The 23772-nt window shown below is 33.8% G+C and overlaps 1 protein-coding gene across 1 annotated transcript; it reads left to right on the top strand.

Annotated features, from left to right (window-relative positions):
- Window positions 1-267: 267 nt before the first annotated feature.
- Window positions 268-21799, top strand: LOC128207535 (uncharacterized). Its single transcript, XM_052910513.1, has 19 exons — window positions 268-364; window positions 5769-5972; window positions 7479-7631; window positions 8078-8098; window positions 8192-8478; window positions 10279-10365; window positions 11969-12322; window positions 12819-12907; window positions 14032-14095; window positions 14491-14688; window positions 15513-15739; window positions 17083-17368; window positions 17943-18104; window positions 18730-19033; window positions 19556-19746; window positions 19964-20227; window positions 20572-20677; window positions 20951-21062; window positions 21234-21799. Exons 1-19 carry the CDS (start codon window positions 310-312, stop codon window positions 21322-21324), a joined length of 3255 nt encoding a protein of 1084 aa, XP_052766473.1. The 5' UTR covers window positions 268-309; the 3' UTR covers window positions 21325-21799.
- The last annotated feature ends 1973 nt before the right edge of the window (window positions 21800-23772 follow it).

Here is a 23772-nt window from a genome sequence, read left to right as displayed (position 1 = left end):
TGATATTTAATTTAATTTGTTTATACAGTCTACTTGTTTTCGCTATCTTTATCTGATAGATCACACACATGCCATTACCAAACCGGCAGGGGACGACAATTTATCATATATTAAGTGCAAAATGTATTTGTTCTACAAAAAAGGATAAGCACGTGTATACCTTCTACTTAATTATGATTACCATAAATTTCCCCGAAAAGTATTATCCAATCATGTTTTGAAGCAAAAGAAACCAGGAAGAACAAAATTTTCTGAAGTGCATTTATTAAGAGCCGAGCAGTTCAGCGGTAACAACTTGTTCCCACAACCATGGAATACAACGTCCAATTCTTTATTCTCATGGGCTGTTTGGTCATAAAAGCAGGTACACACTTATAATTGTTTATAGATATTTCATAAAATATTATACAATTTAGAACTATGTTTTATATTATACTCACTGTAGCTTTACATTACAATCAGTTAGACGAAACACAATTATTTTTGAGTAATTTTTAATGATAAATTGTACACGAATTTACCATATCAATATCAATAAAAATATAACGATACAATAAAAGCTAATGGCAGTCACTCCAAATGATTATATTGAAATTACATAAAATTTCTTATCAAGAATATAACTTTGATACATTTCGTAATCATAAATGTTGAGCATTGTTTTGAAATCGCTAGGCCGCCAGGCCGCACACTTAAAGGGGCTGTACTCCGTATGATGAAATAGCGAAAAAAAGGAAATTGTCGAAAACTGACATTTGGCATCGATGTGTACAATGCATTGAAACTTACTAACTGAAGTACCACATAGTTTACAATTTATTTAAGTTTAGTAGTTATTTCGTATTTTTTTCATTAAAAAAGATTACTGGGTATGTCTACTAGGTATAATTCATTCCTTATCCGTGATGAGCTAGTCGGTGTTATCACGTGATATTACCGAGGTAGGTGTATAACTTAATTATAGTACCCAATTAGAGTAAGCCGTCGTAGCTCAGTGGATACGACGCCAATTCTGGCGACACGGGTTCGAACCCGGTCTCCGACACATTTGTTTTGCATTTTGGCAAGGCCGCCAGGCTGTAAGACCACTAACTTCACGCCGCTAGGCCGCAAACTTCACGCCGGTAGGCCGCTAACTTCACGTACATTAAAACAGTACAATTACTTTTTTTTGTTACGACGTACATCAAAAAATTTAGCTTTTATTTTGGCACACCGTTTGTATTTTATTACTTTTTCTCTCATTTTTTTACATAAAAGTAAACTTGGACGATTTAAGAGGGAGGGCAGCGCCGTGTGCGCCCCCCCCCCCCCCGCCCACCATCCGCCCGCTGAATCCGCTAGTTACTAAAAAAGACACTGTATGTGTTTAAAGTGTTTGTTTTACCATTTGCGCTACTTAGCTGGACATGTGTGCGTTTGAATGCATCTGTGATTATGTGGGTTGATCATGAAACACTTTTTTCTCCAGATAGATCGCTTCGTCATACCAGACACAAATTTAGTAACATGAGATTTGACTCTCTGAATGTTATTTAGTCATGGTCAATGTGAATGTTTCATACTTACTAGATAAACTTAACAAATGGAACATAATTTAAAATGAGGAATAACGGACTGGTTCGACGATAGTTAGAAAATTTTGCAGGTTAATTTAAAACGATGTTTTGAATATCGAACCAATTTTTACTCTTCTTGTGCTTAGCTTCCCAAAAAAATGTTTTAACCCACTATCCTGAAACTTATAATTTGTAATATGAACAAAAAACACACACAAGAAAACACGATTCTATTGAATATGCGTTTCAGAAATTAAGAAATAGACCTTTCAGACGAACTCTGAACACTGAACACGAACACCGAACTATGAACAAAATACGGGGGACGTATCAAAATTAACAGTAGTATATCGATTCACAGTTGCATCAAGAGATAACAAGAAAAACTGTGATACAAAGTATCACAGCGGGCCCACAAACAGATCAACCATGTAAATATTTTGAAGTTGGTGATGGCTGATGTCGAGTTAAGGCTATGAAGGAATTAAAAGAGACCTATTTTGGTAAAACATTAGTCTATGCATAAACTACAGCTTATATTAAACTCTTCTTCCAGGTTTCAGTACAACTATAAGTTTTACAGGGGACAAAGTTTTGTGACAGACAGACAGCACTAAATCAATATGGCTCTTGCTTACTCGGGAAATGACATAAATAAGGCAAACCAAAGTTACAGTTCTTGCACAAGCACAGCTGTAACAATACTTTTTTATATTGGTACCCATTTTTATATTCAGTAACAATTCTCGGGCGTTTAGTTACTTATATTGAAAATAAGTTTCAATAACAAATTAGTTAAATCACTTTGTAAATTGACACTAACTTTACAATGCATCAGAGTCAAGTTTTCACATATGTTACATTGGTCAGCTGGGGAATTGGTCAGTAACTTATCAATACGGCAGTATCGAGTTTCCCTAAAGCATACATTGGTTTTCAAACTGGAATAATACCGAAGCTTTGGTCCAGAAGTAATATAAACCCAATTCCTAAATCTAGTTGTAAAAATCCCAATCCTAAGAAATTGGTCATTAAATTCTGAAAGAGGCAGTAATTGGTCATCTGTATGCACTGGACCATGAAATGTAATGACCATACAACTATTCAACACCCCGAGGGGCTTTGTATGAAATGTGACAACACGCCTTTGAGTTTCAGTTTTTATTTACTCTCATCACATAATACAAATATGTGTTGAGGCGTAATGGACTATACAAGTTAATGAACAAATAATAAATAAAAATGAAAAGATTACACATTTCGACATTAATGATTCATGCTTTATTTTTTTACATCATATGAACATTTCATTTGCAACAGTTTGCCTTGTTTTCCACAGATTAAAGAGAAATCTATTTCATTTAAAATGATCAATAATGGATTGGCAAACAACATTCTTTTGATCGTTCTTTGATGTAGTGCAGATAGTTTTCCACAAGTTGTGAGGCTAACATTTAAAACTACATTTACAATTAAAATAATTGTTTCAAACAATTGTAAATGAAACACATAAAAAAGTAATTTAATCCGTGATATCTTCTCATCTTTTCACCAAACAAGCAAAAAAAATAAAAATACTTAATTCATTTCAATGAGCTGCCATTTTCAATAAAAATACACAAACATCCGTCTTTACGTACACTTTCAGGAGTATATAAAATAAATTAAACAAAATAAGTCTTAAAATATCTTTAATTTCAAAACTTATTTTTTTTCCGTCTTTGTCTATATGGTCAGCAATTGGTCAGAAACTCTACTCTATTTCTTTATCGTCAGCTAACTCGTCAGCACTTTAGTACGTGCCTAGAAACGTTCCAAAAAAAGTACGAAAGACAACTCTGTAAAAAAAAATGTGTCTACTTTATAAGTGTCAAAAGTAACACCGTTTATTTAATGACGAGACAATCATTATGGTTAGAACGACAACTCGTGTATTAAAGGGAAAAAATTGACTGTGTCTACATTTTCAGCTCAAAAGTACTTGATTTTTTAGGAAAAAGAGACGTATATTTTCAACCAAGTTTTTAAGTCTCCATAAACCTTTTACTCACCACGTATTAAATATAGCGGTCCGCTGCAGCGGCCCGCAATGAAGCTTCTCAAAACACAAAACCGAGCAACTTCCTCCGACGAACTAACCCGCTTGATAGTTTAACTACTCGTGGAAGGAAGTGTCGTTGTTGACGGCAAACTGCAGATGACACAGCTTTATAGCACTTCAGTTCATCTATTGAATGTTCAACCGTTACCTGCACTTGCTCACTATTGCATTAAATTTAAACACTTTTTTCTCTATCCCGTTACGGTTGTTCAGTTGTGTCCTCGTGTATGGAGTTGAGTTGCTATAGAGTCCCTATTTGGATACATTTTGTCTCCGATCAGGGCACAATCATAGGGAAATGGCAGCAGTGGCCCGCCGAGGCTGGCCATTAAGTTTAATTGCTGGGCATCATTTAGATGCCCTGTGAATCCGGACTCCAAAAAACAAATCAGACCCTCATTGTTAACGATAATTTGTAAGTGTAGACAATGTTATTGGCGTTGTCCAGAAAAATACTTCATTCTCTCTATCCGATTCAGTCCGATTTATGATGCAGTATCGCTGTTTTATGACCCAGTCAGCTCGGACAGCAGCGACGGAGAATATTAACATTGTTCTTATAACATTTACATAAATATCAATTACTTTGATTACAATTACATTAATGATTACAATAATACATAATAATACATAATAATACATGATCATAATTGATCTGATAAAACGTGTTTGCTATAATATTTTTTGTCAGAAGATTGCCATCAAAATGTACTTGTACATGCGTTTTGGTCGTTTCCATTTCCATTTTTTTCCCGTGTTGCATGCTGCTTCTGCTGCTGATGATACTGATAATGATGAGTTTCCTGATGATGATTTTCATGATAATGATGATGATGATGATGATGTTGATGATGGTGGTGGTGGTTGTGGTGGTGATTGTGGTCTCGGCGGATACGTGTTTACACACCGAACTCGACGTGATACAGGTCACCAGAAAAGCGTCCTATCATAATATCCCCTATATATTTATAAAATTTACCGACGAGCGTCGACGCCAACAATTTGCTTTAAACGGCATTTCAACGATAACAATAACGCCAATTCTCATAAAAAACTAACGGAAATATTCTTGTATTCACTATCTAACAAACGTTGCTAAAGGTCTTCAAACCAAAGGATAACTTAGGTTGCTATGATAACAACAGAAATAACAACAACAAAAAAGAACAATTATTGATTTATTGAAATTGCTTCAGAACGGATGTGATCGATATAGAAAAAAATGTTCAAGTGGACCTCTTCCAAAATTATTTACAGTTCAAATGGCCTAGTGGTCCTCTTCCAATCGTGTTCAAAGCATAGACCTTAGGTAAAATTGGCGCTGCGTCCATATGTCCGTCCGGAAAAACTGGACCCAGCAATATCTTAAGTATGAAAGCTATGTTTACGAATCTTGAACTTTGGTATGCGAACCATGCGGAAAATGTGCGCGCTAAATTCTTGACAAATGATGTGGTTGTTATTGCAACGAAAGTTGTGAAAATACACATTCTATATTCGCCTGTTCCCTAGAACGCATTCGGTACACATCGGCAATTTCCACCGAAAACAACCTCGATTGTATATGAACGGTTGCAATGTAAGTTATCTTTACATTTAACTTCGCTGCAAGTAGTTCGCGTAGTAATTTTAATTACGCAGTTAAACTCAATGATTTTACTCTTGGAATAAAAAAAAATTGCAATAATAAATTTGACTTGCAATTAATTCAAATTTAACAATACAAAGCCCACGTTAAAACACTACACTTAATTAATATTATTATTTAAGCTTATACGAACTATTTCTACTCATGAACCGGCATACATCCGCAGTTGTTTTCGATGGATAATAGCCAAGGTGTTCCGAATTCTAGAACGCTTGTTTGCTAGATTTTTTTGTAGAACGCTGTTTAAACGCTTCTTTTTGTAGAACGTTTATTTAATCCTCGACTGTACATAATTTACTTTTCGTTATATGTTCTATCATAATTTATGTAAGCAGTTATTTGTGTAATGTTTAATTTGAGTCAACGAAAAGTGAGTATTATTCAGTATTCCATAAAACAAACCTCGCTTGCTGTTAATATTATAATATACAATAGTGAAATTGCTTTTATTATTTAACAGTAAGGTCCGATGATCAATGTGTTAACTACGACAGTCTCACAGAGCTGCCATACTTAGCTGAAAGAATGATTGGCTACACACCCAAATCTGGTGAACAACCCATCTGCGACTTTTACTTACCCAACGATTGGTACAAGATGGGAGATTATATAATTACCTCATCAACAAAAGGTTGCGGGACAACAACGGATTGGCACACGTTAAGTATGAAATATGCAACTTTGAAAGCCTACAACAGTCACCGTTGCAATTACTTTTTATTGATTATTTCAGAATACACTGCAATAACATGTTTTAACAGATATGATTTTTTTATTGCAATTACAATACACATGCCTTATTGCAAAACTCTCTGTAAATACAGAATACGCCAATTTGGCATTAGGTTGGTTTTTCAAAATCATTGATTTCATTTCCTCATTTTGAATGGCTCATGTAGTGCTACTGTTTGCAAATAAACTGAACTAGACGTGCTGATCAACCAGTTTAACAAAGGGCGATCGCAATATTTTTTATTGTATTGTTTTTGTTAATTCGTACCGATCCAACGGACATTTTGAAAATTCGGTTTAAACTTTTCAAATACTTTCGTTTGTAACTTTGCGGTTCTTGCGAGCGTTCTTTAATGCTACAATGTAATTGACCAGTTGAAGTGAAACCAATGCACACAGTGCATGATACGCACGCCTATTCAGTAGAAAGTGCAACATGATACGTAAAAGAATAAGCCAAGTCGCTGATGGCGGCAATCGGTGTTTCTTTGACGTGTTAAGCCGATTGACTGGCCATACATGTCGCACTTGCTTCGAAATATACTTGGTGGGTTTGGGCGGAGCAGAAACCATGATTATTCAATGCATGCTAATTTCATTTGCAAACAGTAGTGCGGTAACAAACATCGAGGCGCTTTAAATTGCCTGATTGTTTTGCATTCATATCAATAAGTGGCAATTTAGAATGATTAATAATTTATAAACGATTCACACAGATGAGCATCACCATTGTTTAGAATACTCTTATAGAAATTTAAGTACATGTTTGTTCTTCTAAACAAATTTAATTGCCTATAAGACAAAACATAGATGAATTCGGTCATGACCCGTCTAAACTTTAACTTTATTCATTCTTCCTTCTTCCAATCCACTCATTTAACTCTGTTCTAATACCTTCGTGCTAATTTAAAAAAGTATGTTACTGAAAATATATTTTCTGCCTCAGATGTTTGCTTTCGTTATTACATCAAGCATATTGTTTTCATTTTACAAGTGACGCAACTATTACAACCTTTGAACTACATTGCCTTGTATTAAAGTTTGGTAAATGTTGATTACACTGTTGAATTTACAAAAATGACAGATAAGGTGAGAGGTATATATATATTATCTCTAAGCTATCTCCTCAATCCTAATCATGTATGTAATTTATGTATTTGCCAAATGTACTTATATACAATAAATTTTGTTTAAACCAAATAAAAATGCTTTTGCGCGCGAAAGTACCTCTATACAAGACGCGTGTGCGCGAGCGTCTAAATAACCCACCTAATACAACCAATTAACGACTAAATAGAAAACCTTGGTTGTCAGTGCTCTTGTAAATGATTTAATGTGAATCTGTCCGGCGATCCGAGCCAATCTTTTTTTTAATTTAAACACCTTATATACACTTTATTGGCATCATGTTGATATAAACGTTTCTGTTTCTACATAGAACCCATTAAAGACGGTGACGTTTCAACCGTTGTTTGTAAAAATGACGGAACAGGCGGTTGTAGTGAAACGAAAACAATCGACGTGCAACGCTGTGGAAAAAACTACATATTCAATCTTCAAACGCTTGACTTATGTTCTGCGTATTGCATAGGTACGTATTTTGAGATGGCAACTGAGAGCTTGCGGAACAGCACGTGTTCGTATGTATACTATTTCGTGATACCAATTGTCTACATGCCAAAGTTGAAGCTTTAAATTGATTTGCGAAATGCTACTTAGAACTTTTCGTGCTATGGTACGTGCAATTTTTAACTTGTTCAATGTACACATACTTGGACGACCTAGTGCACTAAAGCAGCCCACACGTAAACGTGTCCGTACAAGTAGTGTTTCGCATTATCTCCATTATCTCCGCATAATATCCTAGCATACTGCTTACATGCATTTTTTGTTAAATATTAAAACAGTTAGACTTTTTCCACTGCCTTATGCGGGTCTTATTAAAAGTTTAATGTAAACTTGGTAAACGCATATACAGTAATATTTAAACTCCATATGACATCAACCTGATTACAAAAATTGTTTTGAATTTTTCAGAAAGTCAAACAGGCAACACACGTAAGTGGCATTATATTCATATATTGATTGTATTGTGGCTTTAAACATTTAACTTTCCCTATAGTGTGTCATGTATGAATTATTTTACTTTAGATGCAATTCCGGCTCCGGACATATCGTATCTTATGCCGAAAATTCAGGCCAGCACAGAATTAGCTGGAAAAACGCACGCCAAAAACATATACTTCTGTGACCTTCGCCCCCGTGATAGTACTTTGCTGTACAAAACAGAATGGATGCTTACATCAAAATTATCCAGAGCTCGCTTACTTCATCAGTCAAAATATATTAAATATATCGACAGACAACAATTCAACGCAGAAACTGCATTAACGGATGACCATTTAAAAGAAAATGGTATATACCGCATGGGATACACGGTATGTTCTTATTACGTACAAGCTTTTCACACATTGCTCATGCGAGGGAGTTATTGTAGTTATATTTTTCAAAATTGATGAACTACAAGCTGTTCTACTGCAAATTAAAGGATATAATAAAATATACAAGGACCACATCATTTTATGACAAATGGAAGGGACGCAACAAGATAGATCAACACTTGCTCAAATTCCAGGTTTTACCTAGGGTGTGACAAAAAGGCAACACTAATATTCATTATAATGGTAATGCTATTTAGAATTGATTTTAGCAAATATTTACCAAAAATCCTTAATGATTGAGGCGATAGCCGAGGTCAATAATGATTTTGCGGTCCTTATGAACTGCATATTTTTTTACAGCTAAGTAAATAACTGTTTTATTACATGATATCGCGTGATATATTATGGCGTCATATGCTAAGCTATTTCGGGTCCTTAAACGGACAGGTCAGCATGGCCTTTTTGAAGTGATTTTCCCAGCGTTTTTTATGGCGTCATATGATAAACTGTTTCCAGTCTATAAAAAGACAGGTCAATATAAGGTTTTATTTTGTCTACAATAATTGTTTTTCGTCAAATCATGGACGTTTTTTATATATCCTGTAATAATTATATATTATTTTATTATTATGTTATATATTCATCAGTGTTTATTATAACCTTGCATGATTATAGCTACACTTATTTCATGCGTGAAATAAATGTGTGAGAATATAACATTAGTGGTCATTCAGTACGGATTTTAATGAGCAATTTGTTTTTAAATAATTTATAAGAAAAAAAAAACTTTAATCATGTTTGTTGAATCTGTATAATTTTTTTAACGATTTAACTAAATTTCGTTTTGCATGACCAATATTTAGATATTATCTTCATATTATAAAAAGTGTTTTCTTTTGTTTTAGCACTGAACACCTTTAATATCTAGGGTTTATTTATGGTTTTCTAAATTTAAAGTGGGTAGCCTGGCGCGATCTGGCGCCGGATTTTTGTTTGAAAACGAAAAATAACTTTCAGCGCGAAATGCATATCAATGCAGGCGCGCAAGCGCCAACTTCTGAATTCCTCAATTTATAAAATGGTGATAATTAAAGAAGTCCAAAACAAATTATTTATTTATGTAACAACGTTTCGGCCATTCGGCCTTTATCAGGTTGTATGTATATAATGAGCAGGAAATGACGTCAACATCAAATGACGTCAACGTTGATAACGTCAAAATATAGCATACATTTTTGCGCAAAATAATGTCTATAGAGATACTATTATACAATAAATTTATAAAACAAATTAATGACTAGTTGGAAATTTGGCACTTGTTTTTATAAACTAATGGAAATTCTACGGATGTGCCTAATTAATAAATAATTAATTGTAAATCTTTTGGACGTTCTTGTTTTATCAAAAATTATTCTCGCCTTCGATGTTATCATAAGAGATAAATATGGATTTTAAGAAACACTGGTTGACTATGGACCCTAGACTTTAAACTGATATTTCCTAGCCGAGAACATACTGACATTGATTGCGTGTCGGTCAATTTTACATACGTCACATGATTTCCCTTTATATTTCTGTTGTTAACAAGCGTCCGATATCAGATGATGTACGAACTATTGAACTATCGGGTGTGTAATCTTTGTCGGACTTCTGTTTGCTGACCGTGTCTGTTATTTCCATCGAATGGCAATATAGTTAAAATGCGCGTGTTTTAATAATGCGCTGGACGTCACGTAAGTTTCTATGATATGCACAATCAATTTCATGCCAATATTAACATCGCTTTTTTATCTGTAGATTCAATGTGCTATAAAAGCTAAGGCCGATGTTGCTGGACTCATTAGTACTGCTGTATTAAGTACACCGCTGTTTTGTGGTATTGAGGTAAGTCATTTATTTCATGAGTAAGGTTTAGTGACATTGTCTTTCAATTGGTGTTTTTTTGTCATAATAGTGAGCCTCAAAACAAATTGTTCCCAATGTTTTCGTTGTGTTACATCTGAGACGTTAGCTGAGAATTATTCATAACATTTATGTCTACAGAAGTTTAATCTTGTGTTGAGTAGATAATTTTCGTGTCTTTAAAAAGTGTTCGGCAAGAGAATGCATAATCTTACCGCTTAACAACCAATTGGATGACCTATAAATATTTAGTTTCCCATCGACATGCACTGCATTCGGCGAAGCAAAATGTTAGTCATCTACAAGGTTTGGTTTTTTGTGAGCATGGTTACAATATCGAATCAAATTACTTTTGAATTCGAGCAATCGGAAAACCTCGGCCATTTTACATAAACAACAATCTCGGGTGTATATGGACGGTTTACAGCGTAAGAATTATTTACCCTTAACTACGCTGCAAATATAGTCCTTCTTCTTTTCTGGCATTTCCTTATGGAACAAGTTGCCATCTTGTATCGCACAGACTAAGAAATTACCTGTTTTTAAATTGCTAGTAAAGAATCTTTTTTTATATAATTTGGCATAATTAGTTATGCTATTAAAAAGTTTTTTTTCCATTTATTTATTCAAAGATTTTCAGTAAAGGAACTATTTTAACTTAACCTCGCATTTTATAAGTAATACATACTGTCATATTCATACTTTAATGTGATAGTTATATATAACTTTCTAAACTATAACTTCATGTTACTAAATTATGTAAAGTGACTGTGAAACAACTACGGCAATATTTATTTTAATGCATAAAGACTAACTTTCAATATATTTGTGCAATTTCGATTACAGCTATATTATTACTTAAATATGCAATGCCTCCCTATGCCATGCCACCAAAACAAAGGACCACAATGGAAATGAGAGTTTTCTCTTTTTTGTGTCATCCTTGGTTCGGTGTGCCTGTCATGGCTATTGATAATATCATGTATGTATAATGTTATTTACTATACATGTTGTTTATTTTAAATGTCCATGTATGTGCATTCCTTACTGAAATAAATCTATCTATCTATCTATATCGTGTAGTAATGTGATGGTCTATATTCACCTCGGTCAATATGATATTCTACCAGTGAATATCAGATTTTATTTAAAGTCAATAGACAATAATTGTATGATAATGACTAAATGGAAATTTGGCGGTTGATTTGGTCAGAAACGTTCTCAATATTTTAATCAAAATCCGTCCAGCGATCCCATTGACGGAGCCATGAGCATAACCACTAAGTTAATGATTCATGGCAATCAGCTTGACAACCCAGAACAAAAGAACATAATATTTAATTGTATAACGATGATACAATGAAAACTACAGAGATTAATATTTGCTCACATTCCAATAACATATGTACTTAGTATGTTAATTTAGTTAATCTAAATTCTCTAATGTTCTTTTTTGTATATTGTGCTTTGAGATTTGCGTTGCTGCAATCAAGGTTGTTGTTTATTTTTTTAATATTTCCATGTTTGATATCTCACATATTCAATGATACAATAATAATAATAGTAACTATTTACATACTTAAAGGTTAACCCAAAAGGAAGATTGCAATTAAAGGATGCAGTTGCTGGCGATATATCAGTTACCCTGACGGTTCCGTTTGCACACCCGCAGGCAGGTTGTTCGTTGGAAGTTTTGCTTTATATACCACCGAAGACAGATCATTGTTCAGTTTCAAAGCTTACTCAATCAAACAGTGGTCCAAGCACCTGCGGTGCACGCTTTGTGAGTTCAGACGCTGTTGGCTCGTATAAAAACATTACAGTTTCATCAGTAGTAGGAGGGAAATCGAGCAAGCTTTCAATGGATTATGTCGTATTTCTTTCTGCACACACTGCATGCAATGACAGAATGAACAATTACAGACTGCAGCCAGTCAGAGTAAGTGTTTATAATAATTAATCATTTTGTATTTATATCATATTTATTAGATATTATTTCTGAACTTCTTAATATGGTGTCTATCATTTTTAATATTAAACTAAATTACAATTTAACTTATAACACCCAAAATAAAAAAAGAAATCTGCTGTTTTCACATATCGTTATTAAATATTAATAGTTCTTTCATGTAAAGCGACAAATACACATATTTTTTTATTAAAATAACGTCATTGTTATTAAAACTAGTTTACATAACATCTTATTTCGTAACCCGAAAGCCTAAGATGTAAGCATCAGATTAGTTACAGTACATAGCAAGGCAATCACACTTTTCAAATTCGTTTTTGTTTTCATATGATATTTCCACTTTTTTTAATTTTAGCATTCATTTCAAGCAAATCTGGGGCATCTTTAATTCTGTTTAATCTGTAAATCTGTTCATTCCCCCATTGTTTTGTTTTAAAATCGTGACTATTTTTTGTATAACACTTAGGTTGAGAGCATAGATGACACAACTCAGCTGAACAATAAACTCTGTTCCGCTCATTCTGATCCGCATATCAAAACGTTTGACAGGGACTGGTAAGTATTTTATATATAGTCCAAATGAATATGTTTAAACGAATGCTTTGCTGTTGAACAATAACCATTCTTTATTAACTAGTTTGTTTCATGCTGCTTTTAGTAAATGGCATTTCTCTGTATGCACCATTCATATATGAACACAATGCGTTTAAAGTGCCCATGTTATGTCTCTTGGCAAAGTCGGATGGGCTCGAGCACGCTAAACTGTCTGGAAAACATTACAAAATGCGTATATCAGTGTAATCAAAAACATCATATTTCAAAATATTAAATATAATGCCGGAAAACGATGTTCCTTCGCGAACAATACGCAACCTCTTCGTTATCGTTATGAACGCTTATATCACCACATCTGCCTCTGCAATCTCTCGTTAATTGTGTTTAAATAAAAACGAATATATTTGGTAGTGTATTATCAATTGCATTTATATGATCGTACTACACTTACTGATACGAAAACATTGGTATGTATTGAAGTTCAACTACAACCACACACGCATTACTAAGATGACTCACTTCCAATACTGTCTCTAATTCACCCTGTACCATAAAAACTGTGCTCGTACTAGCAACGCTCCAATAAAACCCATCACTATATAATTTGCTTTGAACTGTGGGTAAGTATACAAAAGAGTCCATGGTATGGATAAATGCAGCGATAGTGTCCTACGATGTTCGTTTTCTGAATCTGCCAAATGTATGAAACTTTAATAAGTATTTAGGTTCGTTTGCTTATGGTATGATTTTATTAAAACATTTTGGCTAGCTTTGACCAAACAAACGTGTTTTCGTAACAACCCTAATAAGTTCGCGAGTGTTCTTGGCTGGTAAACCACTTCTTGCCAAATTCTCAGCACTTTCCCTTACACTTGATATTTTTAAAACATTTGTGGAAGAAGTAATATTAACCTCTCCAAACACGTTTTATTTATACTTGTCTACCCTGGAATCATATTATCATAAGAGCTTCCTTTAAAACCACTACTGAGTTTACGCTTAGCTGACATGTTTGTTTACATCACAATTGTTCACGTATTGCACAATGATGTTGTTCATACAACCTTATCTGCTGAAAAAGGTTATAAAAGTTATTGAACATTTTTTTTAAATATACTTTGAAGGACTTACGACTTGCATAAACCAGGCTCGTATCTTCTCTACCGAAATACTGAGTATCGGACAGAGGTAAGTTCATTTTTGTAATAATATCAGTTGAATAATATCGTATGATGCATGTATTAAAATTAAAAAAGTTTCTTACCAATAAGAAGAAGTATTCGCTTTCTTGTGTGTCAGCATTCGATCACGTGTTTTTGGTAGCTCTGAAAAGTACAATAATGGTAAAAACATTGAGCTGTTAGAAAATGTGCTCTTGGTATAAGGCTCGAACCTACCTCGACAATTAACACAGACTTATTTCTACAGCTCGCAACTTACTGGGCGAAACGTTTGACTCGACGCATTCTTCAATACTTAAACCATTCCTTTCGATTTAATCAGTTCTGGTTTAAAATACTTATACAATTCATCTACTTAGCCATCTTTAATTACGATAGTGTAAGCTTAATTTATTTCCCTAGGTGCAGATAAAGCTGGACAAATGTCCGACGTATAGTACGTTTGCTTTACACCCATACTGTATACAGGCTCTTGTCGCAAGGGCAGGAAGAGATATTTTTCTTATCAATTATGGGACACATCCTGAAGTAAACTTTAAACAATGTGATGATGGTGTACTGCACAGAAAGATAACAAAGATTGGAAACAAAGATTATAAGGTAATGTTTTTTTTCTGATTAGAATGGTGAACTGCTTATAACTATCTATTATTTTGATTTCTATAATGATTTTTTGTCTTTGTCAGCATTCCTTATTGTGGGTCGGGTTTGTTGAAAATATTTGCGTTAGTAGTGCGATTCAGCGAATGGCTCTAACACGATTGGTTTATTGACATAAGCACATGATGCTACAAAGTTATTATTTTAATTGTATCTAATTGTAAATAAAATACACGTGATATAAATTTCGACAAACAATATTATACAATTGGGTTGGGCCACAAGTTATGACAGCATTAGAAAATGGCCCTCCCCTACTTACAAAGATATTCAATACAGGTTTAAATATCCGTCAGTTTAGTATGAGTCTTTGAGGACGAGTGAATATGGTGGCAGATTTCTAGTTTTACGTGTGGATTTGCTCCCCCTACAGCTAGTTTTTTATACTTTTTTCTGCAATTTCGATTCCAAAGCGTATAATAATTATAACAAAAATGTTTTCAGATGCATAACCGGGCAAACATATTTTTGGTGCCAAAACAGCGAGTCTCTTTCACAAAGTTCATTGCTTTGAATGATTTTTCATAATTATAAAGTGTGTGCATCTTGTTTTTAACTGCAAGTGTTATCAAATCTGTCTTCGAGATGATTGAAATCATTAACAGCACCATTGCAATGTGTGAGTTAAAGTTGCAAGATATATTTCAGCGCACCCTTGATCTCACGAACCCATACATGTAACTGTGTACAAGTGCCATTTTGATTCGGCTAGACTGATCCGAATAAGAAACTTTAAATAATATGCTTATTTTTTGAACATGTAGATAATCCTTCCTACTGGCACAAAAATAACAGTGATGCAAAACAGGGGTTCAAATGGCTGGGAAAAATTCATGGAGGTAAACATATATGCCGGTCTTCCAGATGTCGGCAGAACGGACGGTCTTTGTGGGAATTGCAATGGAAACCCAAAAGACGACCCTCAGCATGATTCACAACCAATTTATGCACAGTTTTTCCACATTTCGCAAACAGACCTTCAGAAATATACGTAAGTTAAACTGACTTCAAATTGTCCCTGCTCTTTATTGACTGATGTTTGAATTACATAGGATTCGAAACCGGTTGGCATATAATATACTCTTTTATTGAACGGGTTAATGGGGCTGTACTCCGTATGATGAAATAGCAAAAAAAAGAGAAAATTGACGAAAACTGACATAAAATTTGTATCGATGTGTACAATGCATTGAAACGTACTAACTGAAATACCACATAGTTAACAAATAATTTATCATTCGCAGTATTTTCGTACTTTACCATTAAAAAGACTACTAGGTATGTCTACCTAGTAGAATTCATTCCTTATGCGTGATTGGCTTGGCGATGTTATCACGTGATATTACGCAATTAGGTATATAGCTTAATTATTCCAACTATTTTGGATAAGCCTTCGTAGCATAGTGGATACAACACTGGACTGCAATTATGGCGACATCGGTACGAAACCGGTCTCCGACTCGATTCTTTTTACATTTTGGTATATTTTTTACAATAATGATATCAAAAAATAAAACATTTTATTAAATAATTGTCTTGAGATTCGTTACAGAAAAAAACCTTTTTTGATGCCAATGGTGCACAGTCCCTTTAAGAAAATGTATCAGTAAGCCAGTCATTTTTTATAACGCGGGAAAATTATTTTTAATTTTCCGTGAAATAAATGTTTATTTTGTATATATTATTGTCATATATTTAAAAAAACAACAACACAATATAGTAATTATTTGGTAAATGTCGTACCTTAGAGCTCCTAAGGGCATAAACACCGGCTTGATATAATTTCGTTTTATCATGCTTTTTTATTGATGAAGGGTTTTGATAATACCATCTGTTTTGTTTATTTGAATATGAATATCATACTATTTTGAAGCTTGGAGATCGATAGGAATTCCTACATTTAAAGACGACAAACTATATTTTTTAAAACTGTTATTTATTACAAGACTATCGGTCCCGTTTAGGTTATGACTGTTCTCAGTGGCCAAAGATCATGTTAACATGTTCAGTCAGCTCGAAGCCCTCCAGATTGTTGAAGTTTGTTTTAAGAAATAGATGCCCGTTTAGTATAATCCAGGATGGTCCCCTTTTATAAGAACGTAAAATGATGTGTTTGTCTGAGCTATGCGTTTAACTGACAGTGTTATGATATTGGTAGGTGACTTATTTTACGTGTTGCTTACAGTTCTTATTTTCTGTGTTGCATATACAGTATTTAAATTCATTTCTTGAAAATTTTAATGATGAGAGACTTGTAAGATTTCGCCATTGCGAGAATTTAATATGTGCGTTTACAAGGCTACACATATTTACTATTTTTTAAATGCACTTCAGATTAACAAACACCCCGGAAGATTTGTTCAACACTGCAAATCACAATCGAGTGTATGGATGGGATAATAGGTTTAGATTTTGCGAGTGCGACAAAAACTCCTGGCGGTTTGCAATTATTGGTCAATTGGATAAAACGGAAATCAAATGCAAGGAGGAAGCAACAACTGTTTGTGAAGAAGATAGTCTGAAGTCAACATTTCCTATATGCACCTTAGCAAGAAAGAAAAGATCAGTTGACAGATATAGAAGCGCAAAAACACGCCGTGTGTCAAGCACTGTCGAAACGGTATGATTTACTTTCTTACGCAGTATAAAAAACAATACCGATAATTTAAACTCTTTTAAGCGTTTTTGTAAACGTGTAGACATCTATTGTATATGTGCGGTTTTCGCTTCGATTTTATCATATTTCTAAATACGCGTTTTAACAACTATAAAAGTGCAAACTCGTTTTCATAAACATGTTAGATTTTTTATTGTTTTTCTTTCTGTTTAGACACGAATGATGTCATAATTGATCACCTAGTTCTCTGTTCATACCTTTAACAATCAATTTGTTCTTAGTGCCAGTTAAATCTCAGGAAACATACATACATATTATGAAATTTAAGTTAGTAAAGTGTTTATCGTGGATACTGCCCTATTGCTGCATTTTACAAAGCGATTTTTCAGCAACCATCGCGATTTGAACTTTCCAGAAATTGATAGTCTCTGTAGTAATTTAGTTGCAAAATCCGGCAAAAAACGATATCCACCCTTGTATTAAAAATGTAAATGATTTGTCGTTACTTATTGGTAAAACTTAACAAGGCTTAAATAATCTTATAAAGCAGGCACAACTATAGACATTTCGTTTTTAGAGAGACCACCATATAGTTTTGAGAGAAGCAAACAAGTACAATGAATCCACTGCAAGACAAGAATGTATCAGATTGATGAACACTTCAGTTGTTCAAATGTGTTCAAACCTGAAAGATTTCAACATTTCGTCTTTCATTAACAGTTGTGTTGCCGACACGTTGGTATGTACTTTTCGTTGGTGAACATTTATATATAATTGAACAAAGCATTAGTTGATCGTTTAGTGTAAAACGATCATTTACCTATACCTCATCACTTGCTTTCACTTTATATTACAAATATGACTTCCGTTTTGCCAATGAAAGGGCCGAAAACTAAGTGTTATATCTTTAAAGCGATTTAAAAACGTTTCCGAAGTCAAATAGTTTTCCTATGGAAATTCGAATGCAAAAAAGACATTGTTGAAAATGGAAGTCCCTGTTTGAGACTGTTTATTGACAAGGCTATCAAGGTACGGGCATTCTTATCTTATTGGTGAACATGGAGTATAGCCAGTTCTTTTTCACAAATTACTTTGGACTGTTTTTTTATCGGTTAAGCCTTTTGTGAAAGTATGGTTTATTTAGATTGGTATATGATTGCAATTTAGAAACACTGATAATGTAGAATCACCACCATTGCCAGTAACAAGACGTCGAGGACCCATGCCACTGATATTTGTAACCCAACGATATGATGGGATGATACACAGGGCCTTTCTTGCCTTTGTTTTTTCTAGTTAATTTTAGTTAGACGTATCAACACAACTATTATGAAAGGATAACCATTTATACATGTATATTTTAGATTACTTCTTCGACGGTATGGTCCAAGATTCACTTGGAAGCAATCAAAGGAACATGCATAGAACATGTGCGTTTCAATCAGCCAATACCTCCAGATGTGCTTGCTAATGCTACAGCACCTAGTGATTGGTTTAACGAAACTTTAAATGAAACAGAAACTCAAAACAGCACCACTTTTGCACCGATGCTGTCTCCCAAGTCGACTCCATCTCCGTATGTTGCTTTGTTTACACCAGAGTTATTGAAAGATATAGAAGACATTGCTTGTCCCGGTGATTGTAATGGTCATGGAATATGCGACAAAGGTAACTTCACGCCTTTCTCAATGCATATGTGATTTATTTCAAATTGGCTTTATAGTGTATGTACAATGATACGTATTAAATACTGTATTGAAAATAGTGTGACACACAGACTTTATTATGATATTTTATTGAGAATACGAATATACAAATATATTGAAGATGTTATGCGATGGGCAGAAACATCCCAAAACATGGATTATTTTTTTTGGAGAGGATTACATACCTATACTTTAACATCAGACCATTTCTACGAGACGGTTTTTGCTAGCTATTCAAGAGTCAGAGCTACTTTGACCATAACTGAATACAGCCATTAGATGGAACGTAACCACGTAATCAATATCTTGTTTAAATGGGGCAGCTTTTAAGGGTTAATACCATCCCGTTATCCTTGGTAATGAACTTCGAATATGTGGTACCTACAGCTTGCTTATACAGTTAAGAAATTCACAAGAAAAGAAAGTCCTCCACGTCAAAATTAAACTTACTGCAAAATACGTCTACGCCAAAAATTTATTACAGGACAATGCGTTTGTCAAGATGGATACTATGATATCGACTGCGGACAAGATATACGGCAACCACCACGTATTGAAGGAATACCGGATTTAGGTGTTTGCGATTTGAATATGAGAGAATGCGGTGTAACATCAGTGTTCGGCAGAAATTTTATTGAATCGTCAACTCTTTCATGCAAGCTGGTGCCTTTCGAAGTACGCTTTATTATGTTTATATTCTATTTTACATTAACGCCAGTTTTTCCTTTGCTGCTGGTTTACGTTCAATTGATAAAATATGTTATCATCATCGTTCTTCTTGTACTAATACTTCTCAATACCAATCCCATGCATTGTCATGATTTATAAGTTATGAACGCATTTCGAACTTCCAAAAAGGGTAATGCAATTACTTTACTTTTAAACGTTTAAGGTACACGCGCTGGAGGTAGTTATTCGGGATCCTTTAATTGTTCCTGGAGAAATTGAAACCATTGTTGAGATAAGTTGTAATTTACCAAAAGCACGAGAAAGGCGTTCCGTTACGGAAGGGGTCAATGCGCCGATCGCTAGAGGATACAACGTATCAGTCAGCAACGACGGTAGTGCTTTTAGTGAAGAGGACTTGCTTGTTATATATGACGCTACTTGTGTTAGTTGCACGACTGTTAACGGGGTTGTCAAATGTTCCAAGGAGGTACGCATTATTTTCTTTAGTTCATATGTATGCGAAGTAAATATCACTCAGGTCGTATCGTTCTAGTTTGAACAGTTCACACATGTTACAATATATAAATAAGTTACATATCGTTTTCCATGGAATATTCGATATGGTTTATTACATAATAAGTCATCTTCCATTGTTTAAATGATTTTGAACATACTTCTATAAAACTACCTACGTATGTCCCACATGGAATTATAGTGATTATTCACAATTAATTTACCGTGCCAATGTGGATAAAGAATGTGTATAACTGCAGTTTAGATTTGTGAAAATTAGCTAAAAATGTATGGTTTCATCTGGTAATATATTTTCAGAGCGGGTTTTGCATGGAAAATGGAATTTGTTTCAAGCAGGGTCAGTCAACTAACTGTTTAACGTGCACAGTTGATAACGGAGACTCATCCTGGTCTCCAAGTACAGGTAATTGTATACGATTATAAGTTAGAATTTCATTTAATACAGGGACAAACCAAACACCCATTTTACATGACCATGTTTAAAGACTCGAGGATCAAATCTAACCATTCACATGAAAAGATTAGTGTTTTACGTAATTGACAATTACGATGACCATGCAATTTATTTCCTAGTAAATTTCAAGGGCATAATGTTACCTTATAGGCAAATTCAATATTGTAGTTCTATTGATAAATAGGTGAATGATAAATAATACTACTGCTTTTATTTCAACAGAATGCGCCGACCCATATTCGGAGCCAGCCAAGAAACTATGGATAATTGGTGCTGCCGTTGGACCAATTGTTGGCGCCACTATTGTGGCACTGGCAATATACTGCTACAATAAGTAATATATCAATTATTTGAGGTTTACAAAATTTATTAATTTCACAAATATATTGTTATTTATCTTAAATGGTATGTCTTTTGGGAATAGGATCTAAACATAGCTGTTCTTGAAAACCACAAATAGTTATATTGATGACCCTTTATATAACAGTGTATTTGTTTATTTCAGAAAAAGAAGCCAGTTCAGACGTAAAAAACTTGGGTCCATTAATCCTTTGAATGACACTGAAGTTGCATCAGTACAGCAAAGCAAGACATAGATCGTGTTTATCATTCCACTAAATGAATTGAATCAGAAAGAAAACACTATAAAATATTAGAAAGTTAAATATATATACAGTGTTAATGACGAGGATAAATGACTGGCAATTCTGTAACTTTCTCCAAAGTTGTATATGCAGTTTAAGTTTTTGAGTCACAACCAAATGTATCATGTACAAATGAGATCGTTCACAAAAAGACAAAAATACTTTATATTGTAAAATGTTTCTAATACATTAAATAAACTTATGTATTGTGTTTTTGTTGGAGGTTTTGGTGAAATCACTTACCAGTTGATCATACCAGTAACGTATGATTATGTAAACTATTTTATTTCTTATGTATCTTCATTAACATTTGACTGTATCACGATGTATTATTATTTAGTTCGTGAAAATTAGAAGTAAAGAAACACTATTTTATTCATGGTGTTAAATCTGACTACGGTTCACAGTAAAACATGGTTTTCTCGAAGGTGTTGTTATCCGTTTTTAAGACTCGAACGTCATAAAATGAAGCAATTGTGTAAAAACAATACCATCAAATATAAACGTACGTCCAGATAACGTTTTTTAACTTTTTTTAAATTTTGGTATTTTTAGGCGAGTGTACGTGTAATATGGAACCAAAAATTGATACATTTATCTGTTTTTATATTGCATTTACTTCAAATTATTATGTCATTTTGCCATTTGATCTTATTTCACCAATCCGTTTATAAACGTTGTTTAGGAGATAGGTTTCAGTATAAGTACAAATAAAGTGGTTTCGCGACTTATAATGGTTTTCTTGGTTACATAAAAGTTGTTCCAGAACTTATAATACAGTGACCATCTTCAATTCCCTCTAAGCCATGTAAGATATATTGAAATGTATACCAGTAGGCGGACATATATCTTTTATGAAATTATTATTACATCCGATATAGTGCTAAATGCGAGTTTCCCCTGTAAAACTAGTAGAAAAACAATAAAAAATAATACTAAGTAATGTATACGTGAACCTGTACCAGTTCACCTCAGGAGCCATCATTTTGATTCGTCAAAAACTACGCACACCTTGATTACGTACTCTCAAAAAGTAGTACTCATGTACACGTTCAAGCAACGTTTCGCATCTTCTCTGTTGCTAAATCCGGCTTGTTCATGAACATTAGGATAAATATTTTCGTAGACTTATATGGAGATTATTATTCTCCGGAAGCATAATTTCATACCCATACATATACACACAGTATTCTTTTTGGAAAGAACAACAATGCTTCCCAGAAATTCAACAAAATTATCCATTAAATGGTTGTAAAAAATAGTACGTCTACAAACATGATTAACAGTTGTCAAATAGTTCGCCAAAAAGCAGTATCTCTTACTTGTATGGATTGCTACACGTTCAAGTGCAAGTAGCAATATTACCCACTTAAAGGAAAAAACACTCTTTCAGTGTTTAAATAATGCTCTCGTCGTACGAAGGACAGTGTATAAAATATCATAAAAGAAATCAGCCAGGTTTCATAAAAACATTACAGATGAACTTTTTTTCTCATTTTTGTTAGTTTCTGGCTTATCCATAAATGATTTATTTTCCCGCGTTCAGAGTGCAAAGCAATGTTGGACATTAATATCACAGGATACATTGCCAATATTTATCTTAACCAAAAATGATGTCTGAGTTCATTCTTGGTGAGTCAGAAGTGTAATGGAAACTTTAGCCATTGTTTAATACATTTGTGGCAACTTTCAATTTTATCGGTAATATATTTTATTTGAGGAACGAAAAATACAGCGATTTTTTATTTTATCAAGCGTGAGTTCGAGCCCCATGACGCCATTCATTTTCGTTGTGTTTTTACTTTACATTAATGTTGTTTTTCGTTTCATTATCAATAATTTTCTATCGGCTTATAATGCTATTATATATGTCATTTTTTACGGCATTTGAACCGTTGAGTCCACACATGCTAGAAAAATGATGTTTAGAATAAATCGGGTATGTTTAAAAGCATACGTTTTTTCGTTGGTTGATCAGGTCTTGGAATTAACTAATGATTTTCCTACAAATACTATTCACTATAATTATAATAATAATAATTGTTTATTTCGAAACAGTAGGATGCACCCCAACACAGCCATACGGATATCGAATTCATTGTTATAAGCCTCACTTTTATTTTACCATTCAATCTCATGTAGAATAATAAAGTACGCTTGCTATCATGCTTATCTGTAAACCTTCAAACCTAAATGACAATGATCAGAATAAGTTTGCTTTCATACCCAAAAGTATTGATACCCTTAAACAAGGACTATGCCAAGTTTAATAGTCTTAACTGACATTTAAATTTAAAACGTGTATAGAACACAGAATTGCTAGTTCTGCGCGTTCCGGAGTATAGCACAGAACTTATGTCGTAACATTTTGGTGCACAATATTAGAGCGCAAATATATCA

The sequence above is a fragment of the Mya arenaria genome, chromosome 11, assembly GCF_026914265.1.
Source record: "Mya arenaria isolate MELC-2E11 chromosome 11, ASM2691426v1".
Taxonomy (NCBI): domain Eukaryota; kingdom Metazoa; phylum Mollusca; class Bivalvia; order Myida; family Myidae; genus Mya; species Mya arenaria.
The sequence above is the reverse complement of the archived record's forward strand: the minus strand, read 5'-3'. Positions and strand labels throughout refer to the sequence as shown.

Bases quoted from the DNA above. Each gene is read 5' to 3' on its own strand.
- LOC128207535 (XM_052910513.1), top strand. From the start codon at position 310: ATGGAATACAACGTCCAATTCTTTATTCTCATGGGCTGTTTGGTCATA. The intron at 15,740-17,082 runs GTAAGTTAAACT...AATGCACTTCAG, and splicing joins ACAGACCTTCAGAAATATAC to ATTAACAAACACCCCGGAAG. The intron at 17,369-17,942 runs GTATGATTTACT...TTTCGTTTTTAG, and splicing joins TGTCAAGCACTGTCGAAACG to AGAGACCACCATATAGTTTT.